We start from the raw sequence: 26,379 nt of genomic DNA, 5'->3' as shown, positions 1-26,379 counted from the left end.
GTGTGGGAAAAGGGGAACTCTGATAATTTTAACCACAGATCAACTTCTGCAGGCTAAGAAGTAGGTGCTTCTGCTAAGCAGAGATGCACTTTAAAAATCCCATTGAGCTTATACATCAAAGAGCCATCCAGATGTACTGCACCCTTTTTCAATGTGAAACATTCCCGGCAGGACTATGGTTTCCCTCAGCTGCGATAGATATATGAGAGAAGAGGGCGGCTAACTTGGTACTTGGGGTGATTATTTTGATCTGCTTATTTCTGGTCATGTTTATTTTAGTAATGGAAACATTCTAAAAACAAAGAAAAGAGTTTATCTGTAGCTAGTCATTGAGGGAATACTCCGGATCCTTCCCCACGTGGCGGAAACTGTCCTGTTCCTGCTATTTAGCATCTCAACTGCTTCCTGTTATGGGGAATGTAATGAAGACACAGTCTCCTGCCTCCTGCTCGGGAAGTAGATGGGTAAGGTGTCATCTTGGCCAAATGGACCCCACCTGCCATCAGACACCCGGAGTGGTATGAGTGACCCCATGTGGAGGAGTGGTTAGGTTTGTGGGCAGCAGTGCTGGCATCCTGGCTCCTAAAACACTGGCTGTTCTACTTCCTGTCTCTTGGCCCATGGTCATTGTCTTGGAGCTTGTCTAGTTCCCAAATCCTTCAAGAGTCTGGGAGCTCCCGATAACCTTCCACATCATTCCTTTTCTGTGTAAGATAGCAGAGTCATCTTCTCCACAGCAAAAGGCTTCAACAGGGAAAGAGCATGGGCTACACTGATCAGGGACTGAATTTCTTCGGAGCAGTGGAGGCTGGTGACTTTGGGCAAGTTTTTTTTTTGTTTTTTTTCTTTTTTGTCTTTTCAGGGCCAAACCCACAGCATATGGAAGTTCCCAGGCTAGGGGTCGAATTGGAGCTGTAGTTGCCAGCCTACACCACAGCCACAGCCATGCCAGATCTGAACCACCTCTGTGACCTACACCACAGCTCACGGCAATGCTGGATCCTTAACCCATTGAGTGAGGCCAAGATCAAAGCTGTGTCCTCATAGATACCTGCTGGGATCATTACCCCTGAGCCACCTTGAGAACTCCAGGCAAGTTTCTAAATTAATTTCTCTGAACCTCATTCTCTTCATCTTTAAATGGGAGAAGAGAGATTCCCCTTGTGGCTCAGCAGTAACAAACCTGATTAGTATCCATGAGGACTGGGGTTTGATCCCTGGTCTCGCTCAGTGGGGTTAAGGATCATGGAGTTGTGGTCAAAGATGCAGCCTGGCAGCTGTGGCTCCGATTCTACCTGTAGCCTGGAAACCTCCATGTGCCACAGGTGCAGCCCTAAAAAGACCAAATAAATAAATAAATGGGAGAATAACACCTTCTCACTCCCAAAAAGATTAGGGGTGAGTACGTGAAAGACCTCTCACATGGTAGATGCTCATGAAATGGCAAAAGATAGTATCATAAAGTGAAAACATGCTCTTGGATACTTGTTCCTCTCAACCTCTGTAAAGATACACAAGACAAACTATTCTATAGGTGATCTTAACAAGACCTGTCCTTCAGCTTCTCAATTTAACGATCTATCTCCAATACCAACACTTTGATCATTCTTTCAAAACTGAAGCCGAAGCAGTAAGAGTTAAAATAAGAGGCACTATGAATGGACTTCAACTTTTAGAAACTGGGGAATTCCCATCGTGGCTCAGTGGTTAATGAACTCAACTAGGATCCATGAGGATGTGGGTTCGATCCTGGCCTTGCTCAGTGAGTTAAGGAGCCGGTGTTGCTGTGACCTGTGGTGTAGGTCATAGACTCGGCATGGATCCTATGTTGCTGTGGCTCTGGCGTAGGCCGGTGGCTACAGCTCTAATTAGACCCCTAACCTGGGAACCTCCATATGCTGCGGGAGCGGCCCCAGAAAGACCAAAAAAAAAAAAAAAACCAAACACTTTTAGAAACTGTGTGTATCCTAGAAATGATTTATTCCGTAAAACCATACCTGTCTGTATAGGCAAAAAGATACAGAACAATGTCCATTTGAAGCAAAGTTGTAAGTATGGCAATGTCATTAAAATCCCACATTTGGGGAAAGATATTTCAGACTTCACGAATTTCTAAGCAGCCAGGACTTGAATCAAGGAAAAACGTTTTATTTTTGGTTTTTGGAGAAAGAAAGAAACAGTCTATCAAGAATGCTGGAGGGTAGGAAAATAGTATTTTAAGTCTCTTAACTTGAGAAGCTCAAGTTTTTACAACTATATGGCATAAATTTGTTCTACCTACCATAAAAAAATGATCCAGTTTCACTGTCCCCTTTTTTTTCCCCCTTTTTTTAGGGCTGTACCAGCGGCACATGGAGGTTCCCAGGCTAGGGGTCTAATCAGAGCTGTAGCCGATGGCCTACGCCAGAGCCACAGCAACGCAGGATCCAAGCCATGACTGTGACCTTCACCACAGCTCACGGCAATGCCGGAAGCTAGACCCACTGACTGAGGCCAGGGATCGAACCCACAACCTCATGGTTTCTTCTAGTCAGATTCATTTCCACTGTGCCATGACGGGAACTCCTCACTGGCAATTAAAAAAATGTTTTTTCAACATTCAGTCTCATGTACTATACCTAGACCTATAATGTGCTGCCAAATTAGGAGACAAATTTTATATTAAAGCTTTCTCCCTAGAGAAATCCCTGTTTCTTCCAGTTCCAGAACATTTTTTTACTTTCAAATGAAAATACAAATGAAAAGAATTCTCTGAAATTCTTTCCATTTTCAAATGCAAAGAATGCAACTGTTATAGAATAGGAAGGGGGCTGAATTCTAGGCCTGGTTTCTTCGTGTCCCAGCCTTAGTCTCGGTTTTCTCATCTGTGAGATGGAAATTGTGACAGTAAAAACTATAGTTGGAATCAGATGATAGGTTCTAAGACGACAGTGCTGTGGGAGTTCTCATTGCGGCTCAGCGGTAATTAAGCCAACTAGTACCCATAAGGATTCGGATTCAATCCCTGGCCCCCGCTCAGTGGGTTAATGATCTGGCGTTACCGTAAGCTGCAACGTAGATCACAGACATGGCTCACATCTAGTTTTGCTGTGGCTGTGGTGTAGGCTGGCAGCTGCAGCTCCAGTTGGACCCCTAGCCTGGGAACTTCCATATGCCTTGAGTGCAGCTAAAAAGAAAGAAAACAAAATAAAATAAAATGATGGTGCTATGAAAATTAAGTTTTTTTTTTTTTTAGCTCTAAAAAATCGGAGTTCCCGTTGTAGCGCAGCAGAAATGAATCTGACTAGGAACCATGAGGTTGTGGGTTTGATCCTCTTTAGTGAGGCCAGGGTTAAGGATCTGGCATTGCCATGAGCTGTGGTGAAGGTCGAAGACCTGGCTTGGATCCTGCATTGTTGTGGCTGTGGTGCAGGCTGGCAGCTGTAGTCCCTATTCAACCCCTAGCCTGGGAACCTCCACATGCCATGGGTGTGGCCCTAAAAAGACCAAAAAAACCCCCCCAAAAACAAAAAACCAAAACCTTTAAAACCCATCCCAAGACTTTACATATGCGATGGGTGGCTATTTAGATTAACAAACAAACAAACAAATCTAGGGCTTTTCTCAGCTCAAAGGATAAGAACCATATGTGTATAAAACATTCCTGACCAAAACGGGTTTAATTCCAAACAACTTATAATTTGACTAATAGAAAAGAGATGATTTGGGCTGGGCATTAGAAGGGTATAAAGTGGCAAGAAATTAACATCTGAAGGAAAAGGAAGAACCCAACCTCTCACACCTAAGTGAGGTAGCCCAATTCTGCTTCCTCTAGAGGATTTAATCTTTCCTTTTATACTATAGCTTTCTATAACAAAAGATAAATGCTAAACATTGAAAACAAATGTGCCTACTAATTACAAAGTAAAAGTAAAGTACAAGAAGTCAAGCCAACATTAGTATTTTATGAAAAGAATGGAATTCTTACAAAGCTCCTAAAGCTTAAATGCAAGGTAAAAACCATCACTGGTTCCAATATAAAAACCGAACCAAGGATGTGGCTCAGGCTAGAGAAGCAAAAGGACATATCTAACCTCCAGGTGGAAAATTAACATGAATTAAAAACTTAAGGGGGGAGTTCCTATCGTGGCGCAGTGGTTAACAAATCCGACTAGGAACCAGGCGGTTGCGGGTTCGATCCCTGGCCTTGCTCAGTGGGTTAAGGATCTGGCGTTGCCGTGAGCTGTGGTGTAGGTCACAGATGCGGCTCGGATCCCGAGTTGCTGTGGCTCTGGTGTAGGCTGGTGGCTACAGCTCCAATTAGACCCCTAGCCTGGGAACCTCCATATGCCACGGGAGCGGCCCTAGAAAAGACAAAAAAAAAAAAAAAAACAAAAAAAAACAAAAAAAACCAAAAAACTTGAGGGGAGGAAAAAACCTAAGAGGCAACTTTACTTGTGTTTCCCTATTTTTGAATCAGTTTAGAAAACTACTGTTAGGAATTTGGCACCATGTACTTCAGGCCAAGGAACAATTATTGCACAAACTTATCTGAAAAATAAGTATCCTCCACCCACTCACCAAAAATCTTGCTGCCCTCATCTGCCCAGTTCTCTAAGGTACTCACGTGATTGAGAAATTTGCTGTCTCGTGTGGCCCAGCCGATCTGCATGACCCCAGAAGTGACCACTGTTACTTCGTAGTACCACACCCCAGCATCCACACAAAAGGTACAACGCACACTTTCAAAAGAGGAGGCATCACAGCGAGCCTGGCAAAATCAAAGAGCATGACGGTCCACCATCAATACCTGAAGACCACCAGAGAGAACTGACTGCTCAGGAGGCTGAATGTGTGCTTCCTTAGTAAAGCTTTTGGATAACTGCCTCCTTCTCAGTGCATTCTCAGTGACAAAAAGTACAAAACCGAGAGCAGGACACTCCATTTTATAATTTTATCTCCCAGGAGTTCAAAGTAGAAGGACTGGAATGCCTCAAAGATGGCTACAGTGAGAATTAGTGAAGGCTATCGGCTTCATTTTTTTTTTGACTTTTCTAGGGTCGCACCTGCAGCATATGGAGGTTCCCAGGCTAGGGGTCTAATCGGAGCTGTAGCCGACGGTCTACGCCACAACCACAGCAAGGTGGGATCTGAGCTGTATCTTCAACCTACACCACAGCTCATGGCAACGCCGGATCCTTAACCCACTTAGCGAGGCCAGGGATTGAACCTGAAACCTCATGGTTCCTGGCTGGATTTGTTAACCACTGAGCCATGACAGGAACTCCATGGCTTCATTTTTAAGTAGTTATAGAGCTTCATTCTCATGGTGGAATCGTCTACAAATGCATAAACATTGTCTTAACCTGGACTTTTAGAAAGGGAGAGAAGGATATTGAAAGGTACTGAGATGGAGTAATTACAAATAATCTAAAGCAGAAAACTACATAAGGCATTTGGCAAGACATAAGATCAAAGGGCTGTGTGCAGCCATTCTTCAAACAGCTCTTTAATCTTGACATGTCTAGTACCTTACTGCCTTATGGTACTTTCCTGTATATAAGTGGCTCTTTCATCAACCTTCACCCACAAATCAGCAACATTTCTTATATACAGGGAGACGGTGAAGCAAGATCTAGATGAATACACTTGGCTATACAGGGATTTTAAAAAAGGAAGGGCGTCTTTTAAAAACACTAGTTTTTGAAGCTTTAGCTGAATAAAATGGCAGAGATTAAAATCAGATCTACTTAAACCAGTCAATAAACATTGGCACACTTACTAGAAGACCATGTGATATGAAAGAGTAAATAATATCCCATACACACTCTCTCCTGCCACTTCTACCTCTAATCACTCTTTGAATATGTAAGAAACTTCCAACTATTTTGCAGGAAATTGCTTTGTTCAAAACCAGATCATGAAAATGAGACCAAGATTTTTCTCCCCAGAAGGGTCCATGTGTGGAAGCTTTACCTCCAAGCCGTGAGGCGAGATCTTCAGGTACTCGCTGACATCATTGCTGTTCAGCATGGCCCTGATGCTATTCAAGTCCACTTTCTCATAGGTCAGCTGCCTACCTTCTTTTAAAACTGCGGAAGAAAAAAAAATGCGCATATTGCTAAAGCAGGCTGCTGTGGGAAAAAAAAGCTATTGTCATCGCTAGCTGCCATTCTAATTTAGAAGTGAGGTGCTCATAAATGGCAGAATTGGTAGACTTATAACCTTGGCTTTGTTGCTGCAGTGTGACATGAAGATTAATTAAGCATATGCTAGTAAGGGGAGCACTGCTAGATTTATATTTGTTTCCAATAGTTTTACTTTGCATGAAGCAAAATCCAAAAGATTCTTCTTCAGAATTATTATTATTTTTTGCTTTTTAGGGCATCACCTGTGGCATATGGAGGGTCCCAGCCTAGGGGTCAAATCAGAGCTGTAGTTGCCGGCCTGCGCCACAGCCACAGCAGTGCAGGTTCCAAGCTGCGTCTGCAACCTATACCATGACTCACGGCAACACTGGATCCTTAACCCACTGAGCAAGGTCAGGGATCGAACCCACAACCTCATGGTTACTAGTCGGATTTGTTTCTGCTGTGCCACAACAGGAACTCCCTCAGGATTCTTTAAGTGGCACTACCCAAGCCGTGCACTGAACAATTCTCCATAATGCTGTGGTAGGAGCAGGGGGTCACGTGTCTGCCTGTGCTTTTGCACAGTGCTACCTATGCAGCAGGAGTGAGGATGGAGCAGTAGTACACTTTTAGTCCCAGCAGCTCTCAGAGGAAAAAAAAAAGTTGGGAGCAACCCTCATGGTACAGGTAAGACACAACTTGAGTTTTGAAGAGCAATGTTGGGAGAAGAATAAAGAGAGGGAATTCCAAGGGAGAGGCTCAGACCCAGGGGTAGGAATGACTGGGACTGCTCATAGGGCAATGAGAAGAGTCTGTGCTGGGAAGAGTTGATTAGACAGTGCCATCTCATTAATGGCCTGGCTGCAGCAGGAAACAGGATAGCAGTCAAAGTTTCTGAACAGGAGAGTGCTGCAATTAGCAACATTCCATTTAACTGCCTGAAGAATCCCTAGAATACTTTTCTGCTAGAACACAGCCAACCTTCCAGTAGAGGGCCTTATATGGAAAGACTCACACTTACTATTACAGAATGAAGACCAGTGATCCTATACAAAAAATGGACTTGGAGGAATTCCCATTGTGGCTCGGTGGTAATGAACCCGACTAGTATCCACGAGGATGCAGGTTCAATCCCTGGCTCTGCTCAGTAGGTTAAGAATCTGGTGTTGCTGTGAGCTGAGGTGTAGGTCGAAGACGTGGCTTGGATCCTGCATTGCTGTGGTTGTGGTATGTAGCACGGCAGCTGCAGCTCCAATGAGACCCCTAGCCAGGGGACTTCCATATTCCATGGGTGCGGTCCTAAAAAGACCAAAAAAAAAAAAAAAAGGATTTGGAAATGAAAAGAGGCATTTTAATAAAGGGCAACTCCTACTTACACAGATTGTCCAAGCTCCACTGGGCACAGAAACCAACTTGACGTTTCAGATAATCAGGATCATCAGCCCAGGACTCCAAGGTGATAAGCCGGTCGCTAATACTGGATTCAGATATAGTCAATTTATTTTCACCTGTTTGGGGAGACATAAACCTTAAATTAACCCTGAAAGAGTAGGATAATTTGTTAGGTGGATTAATGGAAGGAAGGAGTACAGAAAGAGAGTCTGGCAACTATAATAATACAAAGCCCAAGAGCTCTATTTCCTACAAAGTAGCAATACCATCACTAAATTTTTTGCTATAAAAAGTGAGTCACTGCCATCACCAACTTTCAATTCTTGCCTTTGTCATTGTTACATCTTACTGGCCTTGAGCGTTTACCCAGACAAATCAGAATGTATGCATGTTTGAAGGGGTTCAAAAGCATCAGTTCAACCAGTAGCGAAGAAAAATAAGATTTTTAGCAAGCAATACAGAAGATCATTAGTATAAGAAGTCACTATACCTACTTGTCTGTGCAAACTTTTCCAGTGCGATAAGTGCAAAAAGCATGACTGTGGGGTGGGACTGTAATTTCTGGAAGACAACAAAAGATAAAAAACAACAACAAAAATCATTCCCCTGTAGAGACAGCAAGTTATCAATTTCCTCTTCTTACCCAATATGGGCTAGATCCTTTTTTTGAGCAGTCAGAAAATTTTACTCATTCAAGTCCTTGACTGTCCATTTGCTAATATTGTTAATAATTAAAAAACCAAGATTGAGCCTATTAAAATCTTGTAATATTTTCTTGAAGTTACTGGGTTCCTTTAGATATGGGAATTTCAAAAATATCTCATTCAGTGCACCATGTTATTTTACTAGTCACATACATATTAAAACTTGGTTAAATAAAATCATACTGATTGATACATTTGTTTAAGCAAGTCAAAGGGAAGCCTAGAAGTGTAGCTAAAGATGGCTTTTTATTCTGAACCCCAAAGGGAACCATTCATCATACCTAGTTCCAAAATTATAAATAATGAAATTAACAACTAATGGCTTCGTTTTCCATCTGTTCTCCGAAAGGATTTCCACAAATGCTGATGGTAGGTGGGAGAGAGCAACAGGTAAGCTCTTTTAATTACATTTAAGTTCATGTTACATGTGTTCACATCTGAAGAAAGGTCATCTGCTTAACACCACATCTTCTCCCAGCCATCCTTCCCACAGCTATGATAGGAGCCTGCAAAAGAGCTCTAGGACATCGATGACTTCTACTCACTTTTCTGGTGCCCAGCTGGGTTCTGCAAAGCTCAAATAACTGCCATCCTTCCCTGTTTAGCATCCTGCTTCTTGCCATATCCATCCTCAAGCCCTGTCTGGCTCTTCAGGCCCTGAGCGCCCCCAACTTGGATACTTAGTCTATGTCCTCCTGTCTCAACAGTCATCTGATTAGACAATTCTCTGTAATATGCTGGGAACGTGGCCATTTCTGTCTCTGGGTTTCCATGAGACATGTGTTCTTGGCCAAGAAACCCCCTTTCTCCTGTGTGCATAATTAAATCCTACCCTATGGTGTGACCCAGGTGAGGGCCCACCTTCACCAGGAAGTCCGTCTCCCACGACTCCCGGCCCCCACCACCTCTACCTCCTACCTCCCAGCCATCTTCACAGAACTCTTGGCACTTAGTCTGAAGGAAGTGACTTTGTCCTTGATCATATCCTGTCATAAAATGGAGGCTAATTATCTTGTCTGAGTAGTTCTGTTCCCTCAACAAACCAGGAAACTTCTTGAGGGCAAAGGACTATTAGACTACTTCTATATCCCTACAGAATGGGTTAAACAATTTAAGTACACATCATACAGGTACTGAAAAATAGGGTCTTTCAGGTTTTGAAAAAGGCCACTGCACACTACACCTGCAAAAACACCTTTCAAAAATACAGACCAGGCAAGACTGCAGTCCAGCAGTGTGAGAGACCTGACAGAAGAGCCTCAGCAAAGCACAGGCTTCACAGACAATACATCCTAAGTACTCAATGACAAACGTTTTAAGAGCAGCGGGAGGAGGCTGGACAGAGAAATAGAGATTTACATACACTGGGAATGGGACCTGACAGTTTCCTGGCTTGGAATGCCATGCCATTTTCTTTCCACTGTGGTGGTTCCTACTACCACTTGGCAGACTCTAAGGATGCACATAAAAAAGCCAATCATAGCAGCCATCCCATGACTAAATTTAAAACCAGACCAACTCAGCTGTTTTTGCTTGCAATAAATCCCTATCCTGCCCTTATTATTATTACTTTTTAAACATAGGAGGGGATAGATAAGCACTCAGGAAACACCTGCAAATAAAATTTAGAGCTGATTCCATTCTCTGTGCCAGAGGCTAAGCTGGCAATTTTAGAAAAATGCACAATTCTAGATGACTCAGAATAACTAACTTTGATGTCTCACTTACCAGACACTGTAGCAAATATTCCAGTATTCCTGGGCTAAGTAAACCTATACTTGCAGGACCTAGATGAATACAAAAAACACTGGATATAATTAAATGTGCCGTATTATTTTGAATTAGTAACTGGTTCCAATCAAACTGTTCTGGTAGGACTCCTTTATAAAGTACTCTCACGCGCATTATCTTACCCAAGCCTGCAGCTCTGAGGTTGGGAGTAAGTACTATCCCCACTTCACAGTAAGCAGCTGAGCCCACAGACTCCCTCCTCAAGTCACTTACTCCAGGGCCCTTAGGGCACACATGGCAGAGGCTGGACGAGAATCCATGTGTTCTGATTTCTAATCCATTGTTTCTTACAGCATAAATAACTAGCTGAGCTGTTCACCTGTACTTTGATGTTAACTTTCCTAAAATGGGTAATATCATAAACAAGTTAAAAATCTGTGGAGTTCCCACTGCAGTGCAATGCGATGGGTGGCCTCTTGGGAGCACTGGGACACCAGGTTTGATCCCTCGCCCAGCACAGTTGGGGACCCAGCTGTGGCCTACGCGGCAACTACAGCTTGGATTTGATTTCTGACCCAGGAACTAACTCCATGTGCTGTGGGGCCGTCAAAAAAAAAAAAAAAAAAAAAAATCTGCTTGTCTTCTCAGGAATTGCTCCAATTTCAAGTTCCTTTTCCTCTTCCTCTACTCAGTATGTCTATTATTTAGCCAACCTTTACATAAAGTGTGTGTATATGTATATTACCTATTACAAACATATATATATACCTATATAATCTTTATCATGAGCTTATTAGCCTTTTCGCTTATTTATTTATTTATTTTTCTTCTGGCTGTGGCATGCAGCAGCTTGAAGTGGGATCTCAGTTCCCAGACCAAGGACTGAACCTGGGCTGCTGTGGTCAAAGTGCTGAGCCTCAATCACTAGACCACCAGGTAAAGCCTGCCTTTTCTTTCATTCTTTTTTTCTTTCTTTCTTTCTTTCTTTTTTTTTTTTTTTGCTTTTTAGGGCCGCCCCCTCAGCATATGGAGGTTCCCAGGCTAGAGGTCTAACCGGGCTACAGCTGCCAGCCTACACCAGAGCCACAGCAACGCCAGATCCGAGACAAATCTGCAACCTACACCACAGCTCATGGCAATGCCAGATCCTTAACCCACTGAGCAGGCTGGGGATCAAACCCGAAACCTCCTGGTTCCTAGTTGGATTTATTTCTGCTGCGCCACGATAGGAACTCCCTTTTCTTGTATTCTTAATTTTAAAAAAAATATGGAAAACTTTAAAATTTTCCTCAAAGCTAAATTAGTTTGCCTTTATCTCTGTGGACTTGAGCAATTTTTTTTTTTTTTTGAAGTTGGACCTTGTCCCTCAATTTTTCTGGCGCTATGTTTTTGTTTTCTTTGCAGTTGCTTTTTTTTAGACACTTCTTTCTGGAAAAGTACGTTTGATCAAAGACCTGCAGTTCCATCTTCCCCTAACGTCAAAAAACTTAAGATCTTCCTTAGTGAAGCTTCTAAGAGTTACCTGCTAGTTTCTCAGCCAGGCAGCCTAGGACTGCAGATGTGTTCCTGTGTTTGGCAGGATGACCTGAGTCCTGGCAAGCTACTTCTCCATTTAAATTGAGAATTTCAGTCAATTTCTGGAGTGCATCCTAAAAACAAAAATGCACAAGTGGATTTGATAAATATACTACTTAGGTTTTTCCCCAAGGTAATTATTTGACACAAAAGCCATAACCAGATGTTAAATTAACTCAGAATGACCATACAAAAATGATATAATATACCCAAAGGATACCATTATTGATGGGAAGTATTATTTGATCAACTTGAAAGTTTTTTACATGGATTGCTAGAGTCCATTTCATTCAAAATGTACCAGTTGTGACAAGTATATGCTACGTACTCTTGAATCATTAAAGACTAAATCCATTCAAGTGCCAATGTGACTGATAACAATAGGACCTAGTGATACTGAAGTAAAAAGTTACTTAAAAATTTTTTTCTTTTTGCTTTTTCGGGCCACACCCTCAGCATATGGAAATTCCCAGGCTACGGATCAAGTCAGAGCTACAGCTGTCAGCCTACTCCACAGCCACAGCAATGTAGGATCTGAGCCAGTTCTGCAACCTACACCACAGCACATGGCAACGCCAGCTCCCCGACCCGCTAAGTGAGGCCAGGGATAGAGCCCGAATCTTCATGGATATTAGTCGGATTCAATTCTGCTGAGCCACATGACAGGGACTCCCTTAAAACATTTTTTTTAATCAATCAAGAATAAATATGGAGTTCCCGTCATGGCGCAGTGGAAACAATCCAACTAGGAACCATGAGGTTGTGGGTTCAATTCCTGGCCTCGCTCAGTGGGTTAAGGATCTGGCGTTGTCGTGAACTGTGGTGTAGGTTGCAGACACGGCTTGGATCCCTCGTTGCCATGGCTCTGGAGTAGGCCGGTGGCTACAGCTCCAATTCGACCTCTCGCTTGGGAATTTCCATGTGCTGCAGAAGCGGCCCTAGAAAAGGCAAAAAGACAAAAAAAAAAAAAAAAAAAAAAAAAAGAAAGACCCTTACTAGGATCTACGAGGATGTGGGTTTGATCCCTGATCTCATTCAGTGGCTTGAGGATCTGGTGTTGCCACAAGCTGTGGCATAGGTCACAGATGTGGCTAGGATCTGGCGTTGCTGTGGTGGAGGCTGACAGCTGCAGCTCTGATTTGACCTCTAGCCTGGAAACGTCCATACCCCACAGGTGCGGCCCTATAAGGCACATTATAATGGAAACCTCCTATAAACCTAAGCAAAGGTCAATTCATCAGTGGCAAGGCCAAAGACTTTCTCCTCTGTCCATGTTTTTGTGTGTTGGGCTCAAATGTCTGGCTTAAACAAATGAAGATGCCAGAATCTAAAATCTCAAGAAAAAGGATTCCAAAGAAATACGCAGGTAAGTCAATGAAAGTTTGATACTTCTGTTTTACATAAGGGATAATGAAGGTTACATCAATCTTTAATATGTTTAAGACTCAAAAGGGTTTTTGATATAATAGTTTTTTTCTCTTAATAGAAAATGTTTAGAAAACTTTTGTTATGAGGAAGTTGTTTAGAGAGAGAGAAGAAAATCAGCTCAGCAAATGAACATTCTCTTCCAGTTTCAAAGACTGCTATTTCAGATATAAAGGCTTCCATTTCTAACATTTTAAAACTTTTAAAGTTTTATAGTAAGCTATTGATAGAAAGAGGATGTTGCAATTCATTAGTAATAAAAAAATAGGTTTAGGAGTTTCTGTTGTGGCTCAGTGGGTTATGGACCTGATGTTGTCTCTGTGAGAATGTGGGTTGGATCCCTGGCTTTACTCAATGGGTTAAGGATCTGGCGTTGCCTCAAGTTGTGGCACAGGTCACAGAGTGACTTGGAACTGGTGTTGCCATGGCTATGGTATAGGCCCGCAACTGCAGCTCCGGTTTGACCACTAGCCTGGACTATGCCACAGGTGCAGCTACAAAAAGGAAAAAAAAGTTTACATAATGAAATTAACATTAAATAAAAGAGACCCAAAATATATAAAGAGGAACTGCATTAATATCAAATGTTCTTTGTGGTCATTCATCCTGTGTTTAAGCATCCATGTCAGTTTCATGAAGGATAAATATTAACTTACTTTAGTGGGCAGTGGACATTCATCTAGTAATAATGTTATAACAGCTGGTCCCAGGGGATCTTCCAATGGAATAACTCTAATTAAAGACTGGACAACGTCCAACCATCCTTCATCTAAGAGCAAATCAAGAAGATTACATGATGGAGCCACTATTTAAAAAATGTGAAAATATATAACTTATAACACAAGATGATTTCACATTAAAATAGAAACACTTTTGGAAAACAGAAACATCCTAGAGCTTCTAAGCAGCTAATATTTGGCACAGACATAGTTATCAATTGCTAGTCATCAAGGTACAGACAAAGAATCCTAACTTACAGGAGTCTAGTGATTTGGGGGTACCTTTATTTGAAGAAAACTCAAGCTATGTCCTAGGTTCTCAAATTATGGTTAAAGTAGTTTTTAGCATCTTATTTATTACATAGGAGTTAAACAAGATTAAGTTATGTGAAATAGTTGGCTCTATTTTCAGAATGACAATTAAGAAACTGAGGGACAAAATTTATCCTCCTCATTCTGGAAGAGTTATGGTCAAAGATCTGCCAATGCCAAAAATAATTTTATTTTAATTTTAGTGAGATAAAACCATTACTAAAAGGTGCAGCATCTACTCAGGATACAATACAGTGCTTATTAATTATTGCCCTTGTACAGGAAAATTTCCATAGACTAAAGGTTTTTTCCTTTGTCATGTGTGTTAAGTATTATTGAAGTCTATTTTTTTTTAACATGGCTGCATTTCTTCATAATCATTAATTAATTAGGAAGTATTTAAAAAAAACTTTAAAAATACCTGTTTCTGCCATTTCGTGCAATGTAATCATTGAATAGGGAGGTTCCTGATCACTGAAAAACAAACATTCAAGAAATCAAACTCGAAGAAATAAGAAATGACAGTTTCAAATAAAAAGTCAAACTGGAAGTGTGGAGTTAGAAAGAGAAAGAAGAAATACTCATGAATGAATGTAGAGAAAGAGATGGAGGAGACAACCAGAGCTATAATCTATAAGGAAAAATGCACACTGCACACCATGTGTGCTCATTTCCAAGGTCACTGCCTGTGATGGCCTGCAAATAAAATGGGCACAAGGGCACATGAAAGGACCACCATGTGGCCATGTGGCCTAAAGTCAAAGGAGAGGACTAAAACTAGAGCCCAGAGCTCACTTTCAGCTTTACCTCTAGAGGTTAATGACAATAGAGATATGCCAGGGAGACCAATGTCATCTTCCTCATACTTACGTGAAAGCGCCAGGAAGGGAGATGACAATCCCAAATGAGGACATACAGAAGCAAGGGCCTATACAACATCTTCATTTTTAAATATCACTATATGCTTAACTTCACCAAATGGTGTTAGAATAAAAAGCAACCAAACTTATCAAGGAGATATTTAATCTTCTACTTGATGTTCTAAAATGGCATGTTTCCCTTATCAGTGGATTTTCAAACTGTGATCTCAGGAATCCTAAGGAGGTGCTTTAGGGGAACTCTATTTGTTTGCATATTATAGATCTCTGTTTTACTATTTTAAAAAAATCATTTAGGAGTTCCCGTCATGGCTCAGCAGAAATGAGGATGCAGGTTCGATCTCTGGCCTCACTCAGTAGGTTAAGGATCTGGTGCTGCCCTGAGCTGTGGTGTAGGTCACAGATGTGGCTTGGATCCCACATTGCTACGGCTGTGCTGTGGGCCAGCGGCTACAGCTCATATTTGACCCCTAGCCTGGGAACCTCCATGTGCCATGGGTGCGGCCCTAAAAAGACAACAACAACAACAAAAAAAGTTGTTTAATCCTTAGAAAAGCCTTGAATATGGGATTTACTAAGTTCATTTCAGATATTCATTAGGTGTGTTTGACACTTCCTGTGCTTTTTCATAATACAGGACAATTTTTATGTAAAAGAATTGTTTTAAATGACACAACTGATACAAACACTGCTTTGAGGCAATCTGACAATAATGAAATCAAGGATGCATATACTCAACAATGCTAGAAAAATTATTACACAGGTGCATTTGAGGATATTAGCTACAGTGTTATTTGGAGGAACAAAAATTTAGGAGCAGTCATTTGAACCAAAAAACAAAAGAAAATTTAGAAGTAGTAATTTAAGTGACCATCACCAGATTATAGGATAAGAAAAGAGAGTACTTTTGAACATACAAAGGCATACTCTGCAGCAGTCAGAAGCAGTGGTAGCTTTAGCGACACAGATCTCAAACATAATGCTGAGAGATGTTAAAACCAAAAAGACTTACCTGTTACGTAAATTAAAGAAAATCATATATTATATATGTACATAAAACAATGTACATATATAAACTTCCTATATAGACATAAACCAATATGTGTCAGGGAGATTGGAAGAATATATCTTAAATTCCCTAGAATGGTCACCCAGTGATATTTGGAGGTGGATGATAAAGAGCACAATGGGATTAGGAAAGAAGGAAAAATCATAAGACAAGGTCAGTGACCAATAATGAATAGGAGCACCTACCTAAACTCCATACAGACACACTTAAAGGACACCCACATCTTTACACTCAAAAACCAAAATTCTGGAGTTCCCGTCGTGGCTCAGTGGTTAACAAATCCAACTAGGAACCATGAGGTTGCGGGTTCGGTCCCTGCCCTTGCTCAGTGGGTTAAGGCTCCGGCATTGCCTTGAGCTGTGGTGTAGGTTGCAGACGCGGCTCGGATCCCTCGTTGCTGTGGGTCTGGCGTAGGCCGGTGGCTACAGCTCCAATTCGACCCCTAGCCTGGGAACCTCCATATGCCGCGGGAGCGGCCCAAGAAATAGCAAAAAGACAAAAAAAAAAAAAAAAAAATTTTGTGGAACAGAAATTGAGCAGAAACTTCTGGTGGGAGGCAAAAGCTAAAGCCGTAAGACTACTGGCTTCTAGGTAGGGAACTAGACAGAGGTGACTAACAGCTTTATGTCTGCAAGGTGGGTAATAGGGACCAAAACTCCACTTGTGCAAGGGATGGAGCACATTCACCGAGTAAAACTGGGATGGGGTTCCCCTCTCAGTGAAAGGAACTGGAAGAGTTATGAATGATAACCTGAGCTGCAACTGGTATAATGCTGCAAGTCTCCAGTGACAGAAAAAGGCAGAGAAAGCCATGCAGCAAGAGCTGGGCTTCCCACAGTGGGATGGAAACTCAGAACCACTGCTTTTAGTTTCAGTTGTAGACTGAAGGTCCCTGGGATGGAGACAACAAAAGGGTCAGACAGCAGGGGAGAAATAGACAGAGAGAACACGCACACACGTGCATACACACACACACACACACACACACACACACGCAAAGGAAAAAAATTTCCATCAAGAGAAGCCTGCAGGAGTTCCCATTATGGCTCAGTGTATTAAGGACCCAATGTCGTCTCTATAAGGATGGGGGTTTTTGACCCCTGGCCTTGCTCAGTGAGTTAGGGATCCGGTATAGCCATAAGCTGTGGCATGGGTCACAGGTGTGGCTTGGATCTGTTGTTTGTCCGATTTGATCCTTGGCCCACAAACTTCCATATGCAAACAAACAAACAAAAAAGAGGAGCCCACAAATTGCAATTCCAAAGCCATGAGAATAGCTAACATTAATGCCATTAACAATCTGAGGATACAAATTACAAATACTTGAGCTTCAAAATGATTTAAAAATAAGTATAGTTCTATACCAACTCTCTCACTATGGCATTAGGAACTGTGCTGTCCTCTCAAATCAAGGTCATTCTCTCCTAAGTAACAGAGACAGAACAATAAATACAGATCATTTTATAATTGTGATATCTCTGTATATCCTTTTACATACTTTCTTATTAAGACCATCTCTCCCGTCTTTCATGTTTAAACAGCCTCATAAATTTTATAGGTTAAGAAATTCTTCTCTTTAGCAGTTTCTAAAAAAGCAAACAAACTGGAGCTCCCATCGTGGCGAAATGAATCCAACTAGGAACCATGAGGTTGCAGGTTTGCTTCCTGGCTCCGACCAGTGGGTTAAGGATCTGGTATTGCTGTGAGCTGTGGTGTAGAAAGGCAGCAACAGCTCTGATTAGACCCCTAGCCTGGGAACCTCCATATGCTGTGCATGTGGCCCTAAAAAGACAAAAGATTTAAAAAAAAAAAGAAAGAAAACTACATAACTATGTTTATAAACTGTCTAAATCCTGTTTTGCCATTATATTCTCTAACATGCCCCTTCACACTTGCTCTGCATCTGCTTATTTTTCCACTCTCAGAAGTGGAAATTCAGCACAAACAAGTGTAAGGTAAAAGTTATCCTATAATGCGAACGCATACTACTTGCCTCACATAAGTGGATTATGTGTTTTATCAACAAATTTATTTATAATCTGCAATATTTTCCTGAAGCTTGGAAATAAAGCTCCTACCTTGCCCCCTTCCACCTCCCTTAATCACCATTTAAAAAAATACAGCAAAGTTTATTCTATACCTGTTTTTTCAAAGGCCTTAAATAACACTGCTGTTCTTTACTTCCTTATTTGAGAAGGACAACTTTTCATTACAATTTCACAGTATGTTTGCTATGTCACCATGAAGAAACTTTATATAACAGCTTCTGGACCCTTGCTTGAGTTTGGGGGATATAAATGGCATAGATTTATACTCAATAGTTATTTCCTACAAACTACATTAAATTATTCAAATCCCAGAACTACTTGAAAGGCTTCTCAACTGGTTATGGAGAATACTTAACATTTCCCCAGCATGTTCTATAGCAGCAAGAAAAATGTGCACAGTAAGGGTTCCTGCTGTGGCACAGTGGGTCAAGGATCTGACTGCAGCAGCTTGGGTCACTGTGTAGGTGCAGTGCGGGTTTGATCCCTAACCCCATGCAGTGGGTTAAGGGTCTGGCATTTCCACAGCTGTGGCTTAGGTCACAGCTGTGCCTCAGATTCAATCCCTTGCTTGGGAACTTCCATATGCTGTGCATGTGGACAAAAAGAAAAAGTGCAAAATAAATTTATTTATTTACTTTGGCCCCACCTGTGGCATGTGGCCTGGGATTGAATCTGTGCCACAGTAGTAACAAAGCCAGATTCTTAACCACTAGGCTGCCAGGGAACTCCTAAATTTATTTTTATGAAGAAAAAAAAAAACCTCAGAATAATATGCACAGATATACTTTGTACTATTTTTGAGAAACTAAACAAAATTAGGTTTTTATAAATGTGATTATCAAATATTTAGATAAATATATTAGCAGAGTCTAAAGGAAAAAGAACCTAGATATAACTTTTTTAAAATACTATCATCTATTGAGCAATTGTTATGCACAAGGTACCACACTAGAGGCTTTATATATATTATCTCATGATAATCCTTGTAAGAAAAGTATTATTCTCCTTTTATAGGTCTGAGGAATCTGAGACTTAAAGAAGTTATTTACCCAGTGTCATATAGCTAGGCCAGAAGAGGCTGGGCCAGAATTTCAACCTCAGTCCACCAGGGGCCTAAAACTTATTTCTAAATACTATGCTATACAGTTAAAATATTTTCTCAACTTGAACAATGCCCTTTATTTCACTGTTATTCAATCTAGGATTTTGTACCTAGACAAAACAAGGGGAAAAACAAAACAGGTACAGGTGTGTCCTGTAGTTTCATCTGATTTGTAAGCTTCCCAAATGGATCTAAGAGAGCCAACTACGGAATACAAAAGGGAGGTGGATGAAAACTATCCATGACTCATGCCTCTCAACTGCCAACGGAAGTTTCATACAAGCATGATCTTGGTAAGACAACTCATCTTGAACCTCTGTTGAGTGGAGCAGATAGTCAAACAGGATAAGAATGAGTCTTCATGAAAACACTTCCTACTGGAGCTTCAACACAAACTCACCCCATACTTACTATATTCTCTAATAAAGATCACAGCTTAATTAGTGTTTTCTGCTACAAAAATGTTTAGATATTTCCAGACTGGAGTAGATGTGAAAACATCAAACCTTATAATTTACTCTGCCATCAGAGGAGAAATAACACATTCTCCCTTGCCCTGTGAGCAATGAGGCTGGGTGGATACATATCCTAATGAAATGAAGGAGTCCAAAAGTTACGGTTCCTGACAGAAGACTTTTCATTTGATAGGAGGTGACTGGGAGTCAGATACTTACTTATCTACAAGAGTCCGTATGACTGCTAGTGTGTCCAGCACTAGCCCGTCCACATTTTGTTTCTTTCTCCTTGGCTCATGAGGTCCTCGGCCCCTCCTTGGTGGCCGAACAGGGTCCCGGGGTTGGTTCCTTGTGTCAGCAGTGGGTACCGCACTGTTCTCAGCCTGCTGCTGCTGGGTGTCAACAGCGTCTTCTGCCCCACTGTCATCTCGGCAGATACAGGAGTTACCCATGGTTGCAGTGGCACCTCTAGTCCCCAAGAAATGAGCTATGTGCTCCTCAAGAGTCAGCAGCAGACCCTGGCCAAGGCTTCTGCTCACTAAGAACACGGCCCAACCAAAGACAATCATTTAGATAGTTTTCAGTTTTCCAAGTACTGTTTTCATAATTGGAAGCTGAGGAACTTGCATCCTATTTGTTTTTAACAAATGAATGCTGAAGAAAGTTGCAGAGTTGATCTCCAACATTATCAGTTACAGGGAATCCTAGTCATCCAGTGGCAGTTCTAAAAGAAAAAGAGATAGAAAAGGAAAATGAATCAAAGATTCTTGGCTACTCAAATACTCAAAACTTTCCTAGTTTGAGTTTATAGACATTAGGATTACAACAAAGAATCATCTTTGGTTATTTTTTATAGGTTTCCAACATAAACCGGTGTCTTTGCATAAGAGAATTAACAACTAGTGATTCCTTTTTATCATTATACTATAAAGCTGACTGTTAAAACATATCCTCTAAACCACAGGAGTTACTACCGATTTTTTAAAAAAGCATATGCATGCTTCTATCTATACAGAAATACATTAGACAAATGTGTGCAACTGTTTTAAGGGGTCCTTTTGTGGATTAAAAAAAATATCATTTCTCTCTCTCTTTTTTTTTAAGGGCTATACCCCCAGGATATGGAGGTTCCCAGGCTAGGGGTTGAATCGGAGCTATAGCTGCTGGCCTATGCCACAGCCACAGCCACATCAGATCCGAGCCGCGTCTGTGGCCTACACCACAGCTCAGGGCAATGCCACGATCTTTAATCCACTGAGCGAGGCTAAGGATTGAACCTGCCTCTTCATGGATATTAGTCAGATTATTTCCCTCTGAGCCATGATGGGAACTCCAAATTTCTCCTTTCTTAATTTGTGTATGAGAAAATTTAATGTTTCATATAAAATAATTACAATGCTCGTTGTTTAAAAAAAGTTGTGATATAAATGTGATAGCATCCATTTGATAACAAGAATAATAAAAAAATTATTATGAGTGTTCCATTTAAATTATCCAAACTGCACAGATTTCCATTTGTAGGTCTTCTTGAGAATTTACACAAAACCATACAAGTAGTAACAAAGTTTTTCTGTTATGTAAGCAAAACTCTGTTTGGGGGAAGGTAAATATACATCTCAAGGTTACATTTTCACAATGATAAGTTTGATGCACGTCTGCTACAAAGTTAAGAATAGGGATGCCCCAATGATCTTTGTCTGAAAATACTCACTAAGCACTTTGTACCAGGAGCCAGGCTGGCACAGGGAGAATAAAGATGAACAAAATACAGTCCCCACCCTCCAGGAATTTGTGGATAGCCATTCTCACCGACACAGCATGCTTACCATAAAAACAAACAAACAAAAACCTGATGATAGAATCAGCTCTTCATTAATCTGAGAAAATGTGGATAGCTCTAACAAACCTATCAGGAGACTAACAAGGGGGCTGGTAGCATAAAGCAAAAAAAATGTTGAGACCCGAAGACTAGGACCCATAAGGACACAAATGGACACATAAGGAGTAGAGGTTGGTGTGTAGTCTCTATTCAACATTTGGCTTTTTACAATTAAGTCCTCATGTACTGAGCACTGGCTTGAGAATAAACAGAAAAATTATTTTGGATAGATTCAAGGCAAATTCTTTTAAAAATTTGCCCAGTTTAATTTCTGCTCACGAGGGAAAACAGAAGGAAAATATAGATGAAAGTCTCTCTGTGTCTTTATATATACATAAAATACATAAAATATTTCATCTTACCTAGTATGTAGACAGGGGAAGGGACAGGGGACAGGAGGGGTAGGAGGGAGGAGAGGGAACAGATACATATGATCTCCCTCCAGACTACCAAGACAGCAGTGGATGAGCCCTCTGGTGTTCTTGGCCCCCCAAAACACTCAGGCTGTCTTCAAAATTTGGAGGTTAGACTTTAAAGGATGTGACTGAAGTATAGTTAGAAACATGATGCAAAGATTCAGATGAAAATAGACTTTTAAAAGAAAATACATTCTAAACCAGCAAAGAGTAGAAGTAATACCATACCGTTCCCACCAATGCAGGGATCAGCGAATATAATTCACTTCAGAGGGTAGATAACCAAGAGATTTCAATACTTTTTTTTTTTTTTTTTTGGTCTTTTATGGCCATACCTGTGGCATACGGAGGTTCCCAGGCTGGGGGTCATATCAGAGCTGTAGCCACCGGCCTACGCCAGAGCCACAGCAATGCAGAATCTGAGCTGCACCTGCGACCTACACCACAGCTCACAGCAACACCGGATCCTTAACCCAGTGAGCAAGGCCAGGGATCAAACCTGCATCCTCATGGATGCTAGTCGGGTTCGTTAACCACTGAGCCACGACGGGAATTCCAGAAACAACTCTTTTAAAGTGTCCCTGGTTAAGTTTCTATTGATTTTATAAGTTATACTGGTTTCTGAAAAAGACCAAAAAGCTACATTTAAAAAATGATGCTTTGGGAGTTCCCACAGTGGGTTAAGAACCTGACTGCAGTGGCTCAGGTCACTGCAGAGGTGTGGGTTTGATTCCCAGCCTGATAGAGTGGGTTAAAGGATCTGGTTTTAGAGTTCTTCCTGTGGCACAATGGGATCAGTGGTGTCTTGGGAGCACTGGGATGCAGGTTCAATTCCCAGGCCAGCACAGCGGGTTAAGGATCTGGCATTGCCACAGCTGCAGCTTAGGTCACAACTGCGGCTCAGATCTGATCCCTGGCCAGGGAATTCCACATGCCACAGGACAGTCAAAAAAAAAAAAAAAAAGAAAACAAAAAAAACTGCGGCTCAGACTTAGTACCTGGCCCGGGAACTTCCCTATGTCGTGGTGTGGCCATAAAATTAAAAAAAAAAGAAAAAAAAGAATGATGCTTTGGACCTTCTCACAGAAAGTTCACACAGAAGGCACTGTTGGAACAATCTGGATAAAAGGTAAGAATCCAGGGTTTTCTGGCAGGGCTACCACTGGGCAGTACCCTAGCTAATATACCACTGGAGCACTTCCTTGAAATCTTAAATTATTACATTTAAAATTTTTCATCCATTGATTTTAAAAATAAAAAGTGAATATATGTTTAAGACTTATTAAATGCTGCAAAAATCTTCTGCTCTCCTCCAAAAGGCTTTCTTCATAGCCCGTTCTCTTCCCAGAAGTAACCTCTGCTAAAAGCTTCATGAATCTGTTTGCACACCTATTATGATGTACTTACAAACTGTTTTTTCTTTAAAACAACAACCACAAAAAAACAACTTAAGGAGTTCCCGTTGTGGCACAGAAGAAACAAATCTGACTAGTATCCATGAGGATGTGGGCTTGATCCCTGGCCTGACTCAGTGAGTCGGGGATCTGGCATTGCCATGAGCTGTGGTATAAGTCACAGATGTGGCTTGGATCCTGCGTTGCTGTGCCTGTGGTGTGGGCCAGCAGGTGTAGCTCCGATTCAGCCCCTGGCCTGGGAATATCCATATGCCACGGGTGTGGCCCTAAAACAAAACGAATCAAAACAAAACAAACTTAATTAGGATTTTGCCATATATTGTTCTACCATTTTCTTTTTTTCCCTCAACAGCACATCTGTCTACATCAGTATGTACAAAACTACCTCATCTCATTTAAGGTTGTATAGAGGAGTTCCACGGTGGTGCAGTGGGTTAAGAATCTGACTGTAGTGGCTCAGGTCACTGTGGAGGGGCAGGTTTGATCCCTGGCAGTGGGTTAAAGGATCTGGCATTGCCACAGTTGTGGTTTGGATTCAACCTCTGGCAGCAAAATTCTATAGGCTGTGGGTGGGGCCGTTAAAAAAAAAGTTGAATAGAAACCCAGATTCAGGATTATCATAGTTTCTTAACTATTGTGTTGTAAAATCTGTGGCTCAGTCTAGTCCAGGATTTGACAGAAGGGAACTTCTTTGAGAATGAAGGCTACATCTCCTGGGAAGGTGCTCTTTCACTCCAAGCATCAGTGGTAGCAGAGCAGGAGGGAATGCCAATGCCACTGGCTTCTTGAAAGCTCTAGAACCTTTCCATGCCTTTCCAGGCAATCTGTATGGAAACTGGGATGGACATGATATGCAAATAGTAGATTCAGTCCAACCCAACAGTTAAATTGGGGAAGGCATACCTGAGGAAGGGAAACCAATCAGGTACTAAAAATAACTGGCACTGATTTGAAGGTGTCAAGGTGAGGTTAAGTAGTAGAAACTAAAGCCCTGAAGGGGGGATGACAAGGGATCCTAAAAAGTTACAGTTTAATGCTAACATTTATAAAACTATATTGAATGATTAATAATGTTGGGAGTGATTGTGAGGCAAGCAGTGGGTTAGAAAGACATTGAAAATCAGTGGAAAAGTTAAGTTATTTGTTATTGACTATACATGTAGGGGGAATGGGATTCATACGCTATATTTGAAAATCCCAAATGGATAAATTTTTTTTTTTTTTTTTTTTTTTTGCTTTTTAGGTTTGCACACACAGCATATGGAAGTTCCCAGGCTAGGGGTCTAATTGGAGCTACAGCTGCTGGCCCATACCACAGCTCACGGCAATGCCAGATCCTCAACCCAGGACAGGGACTGAATCTGCACCAGAGCAGTGACCCCAGATGTGGCAGTGACAACACCAGACTCTTAACCCACCTTGCCACAAGAAAACTCCTATCCAAATTATTATTTGCTTTTTTAGGGCCACAACCATTGCATATGGAGGTCCCCAAGTTAGGGGTCAAATTGGAGCTACAGCTGCCAGGGTATGCCAGAGCCACAACAATGCCAGATACGAGGGGCATCTGCGAGCTACACCACAGCTCAGGGCAACACTGGATCTTTAACCCACTGAGCGAGGCCAGGGATCAAACCCGAATACTGTCGGATTCATTTCTGCTGTACCACAACAGGAATTCCCAATCCAAATTATTTTTGCTAAAACTTATTTAGACTGAAAATAGAATGATTAAATCTATGCAGATTTCCATTTAGTACATCAAAACAAATGGCAGATATCCAATAATATACGTATTTCTAAAAATCTGACTAAATTTGGAGATGAGAAGAATTAAATGTGGTGGCTTGTTGGTTTTCTTCTTCCAAATTGAATTCAAGTATAATTCAGGTCAATTTCTTCCAAAAAAGTTATTTTCCTTATATGACCCAAGAAATGATGTCAACTATAAAATTTGTCAGAGAATAAAGCTTTTCAATATTTTTTGTTTGTTTGTTGTTTCTTTTTTGCCATTTGTCTTTTTAGGGCCTCCCCTGAGGCATATGGAGGTTCCCAAGCTATAGGTCGAATCGGAGTTGTAGCCACTGGCCTACACCACAGCCACAGCAACTCGGGATCTGAGCTGCATCATCGACCTACACCACAGTCCAGGGCAATGCTGGGTCCTTAACCCGCTGAGCGAGGCCAGAGATCGAACCCACATCCTCATGGATGCTAGTCAGGTTTGTTAACCACAGAGCCACGACGGGAACGCCCATGTTTTTCAGTATTTTAAAACCAAAGACTTTTGGGGTTTCCTGCTAGTGTAGCAGGTTAAGGATCTGGTGCCATCACTGCTGTGGCTCAGTTCACTATTGCAGCAGGGGTTTGATTCCTGGCCCAGGAACTTCCACATGCAGCAGACACAGCCAAAAAAAAAAAAGGATAAAACCAAAGACTTTCTTTTTGAAGGACCAGCAGGCAAATCAGGTGCAAAAAAAGTTAATTAGGTGGGAGAAACCCTGAGAAATTTCAAAGGAAAGACTATGAAACAAACAAGGAAGAAATAAGAGCTGTTATCTTTAAATTTGTTCTAAAATGTGCACACAGAGTGCTTTGGGGGTTATAGACAAAAACAGGATAAATAAATGAACAAAGTATATGAGCTTTCAGATTTACTCACCACTAAAAAAAATGTATAGTTTTTCATTTGGAAATGGCTGTCATTCATGATACTTCTCAGAGAATAAATTGTGAACACTTTAAGCAAAAGACTAGGTGGTGAAGCTAAACAATTACACTTTAGACAGCTCTGTTTTATCTCATTCCAAAAAGCATTATGTGGCCCACTTTCTATGGACTATTGTTTTAAGACACTAACACTCAGCCTACAGATCTTATACAGGATGCCAGTGGCCACCTACAATACAAGGGACCGGCTTTGCAGTCTGACAGTTTAGGCGCAGGTCCCAGTCCTGCAATATTTACAGCTATGCATTCTAATTACCCTGACTATTGACACATTTTAAAACATAGAGTAGTAGTAGTTCTTACACCTCACAGTAGCACTGTGAGGATTAAATAGAATAGTATGTGTAAAACATGTGGCACAGTGCCCAACACTTAAACTGGATCCAAAAATGTAAGATGTTATAAAAAGAGCACATAAC

The 26,379-nt window shown here is 41.3% G+C and overlaps 1 protein-coding gene across 4 annotated transcripts in view; it reads right to left on the bottom strand.

Annotated features, from left to right (window-relative positions):
* RSPRY1 (ring finger and SPRY domain containing 1) overlaps positions 1-26,379 on the bottom strand; it is a 49,911-nt gene that overhangs the window by 15,640 nt on the left and 7,892 nt on the right. For 2 of the 4 annotated variants that reach the window (XM_021093906.2, XM_021093907.2), the window contains exons 2-10: positions 19,740-20,244; positions 14,390-14,442; positions 13,594-13,706; positions 11,460-11,586; positions 9,935-9,993; positions 7,997-8,063; positions 7,487-7,618; positions 5,956-6,071; positions 4,607-4,750 (exon numbers count right to left, since the gene is read on the bottom strand). In XM_021093906.2, the coding sequence (XP_020949565.1) occupies positions 4,607-4,750; positions 5,956-6,071; positions 7,487-7,618; positions 7,997-8,063; positions 9,935-9,993; positions 11,460-11,586; positions 13,594-13,706; positions 14,390-14,442; positions 19,740-20,089 (1,161 nt within the window). In that variant the 5' untranslated portion in view covers positions 20,090-20,244. Of the gene's footprint in view, positions 1-3,219; positions 3,446-4,312; positions 4,751-5,955; positions 6,072-7,486; positions 7,619-7,996; positions 8,064-9,934; positions 9,994-11,459; positions 11,587-13,593; positions 13,707-14,389; positions 16,363-17,020; positions 20,245-26,379 lie in introns of those variants that run through there. The other 2 variants (XR_014805619.1, XM_084959817.1) reach the window with 2 other exon arrangements.

The sequence above is a fragment of the Sus scrofa genome, chromosome 6 (assembly GCF_054392235.1).
Source record: "Sus scrofa isolate SSC_HxYL_T2T_F1_AM1 chromosome 6, Sscrofa_HxYL_maternal_Yorkshire_Landrace_v2.0, whole genome shotgun sequence".
Classification (NCBI taxonomy): domain Eukaryota; kingdom Metazoa; phylum Chordata; class Mammalia; order Artiodactyla; family Suidae; genus Sus; species Sus scrofa.
Note: the sequence above shows the minus strand (reverse complement) of the source record. Positions and strands in the feature narration are given on the sequence as shown.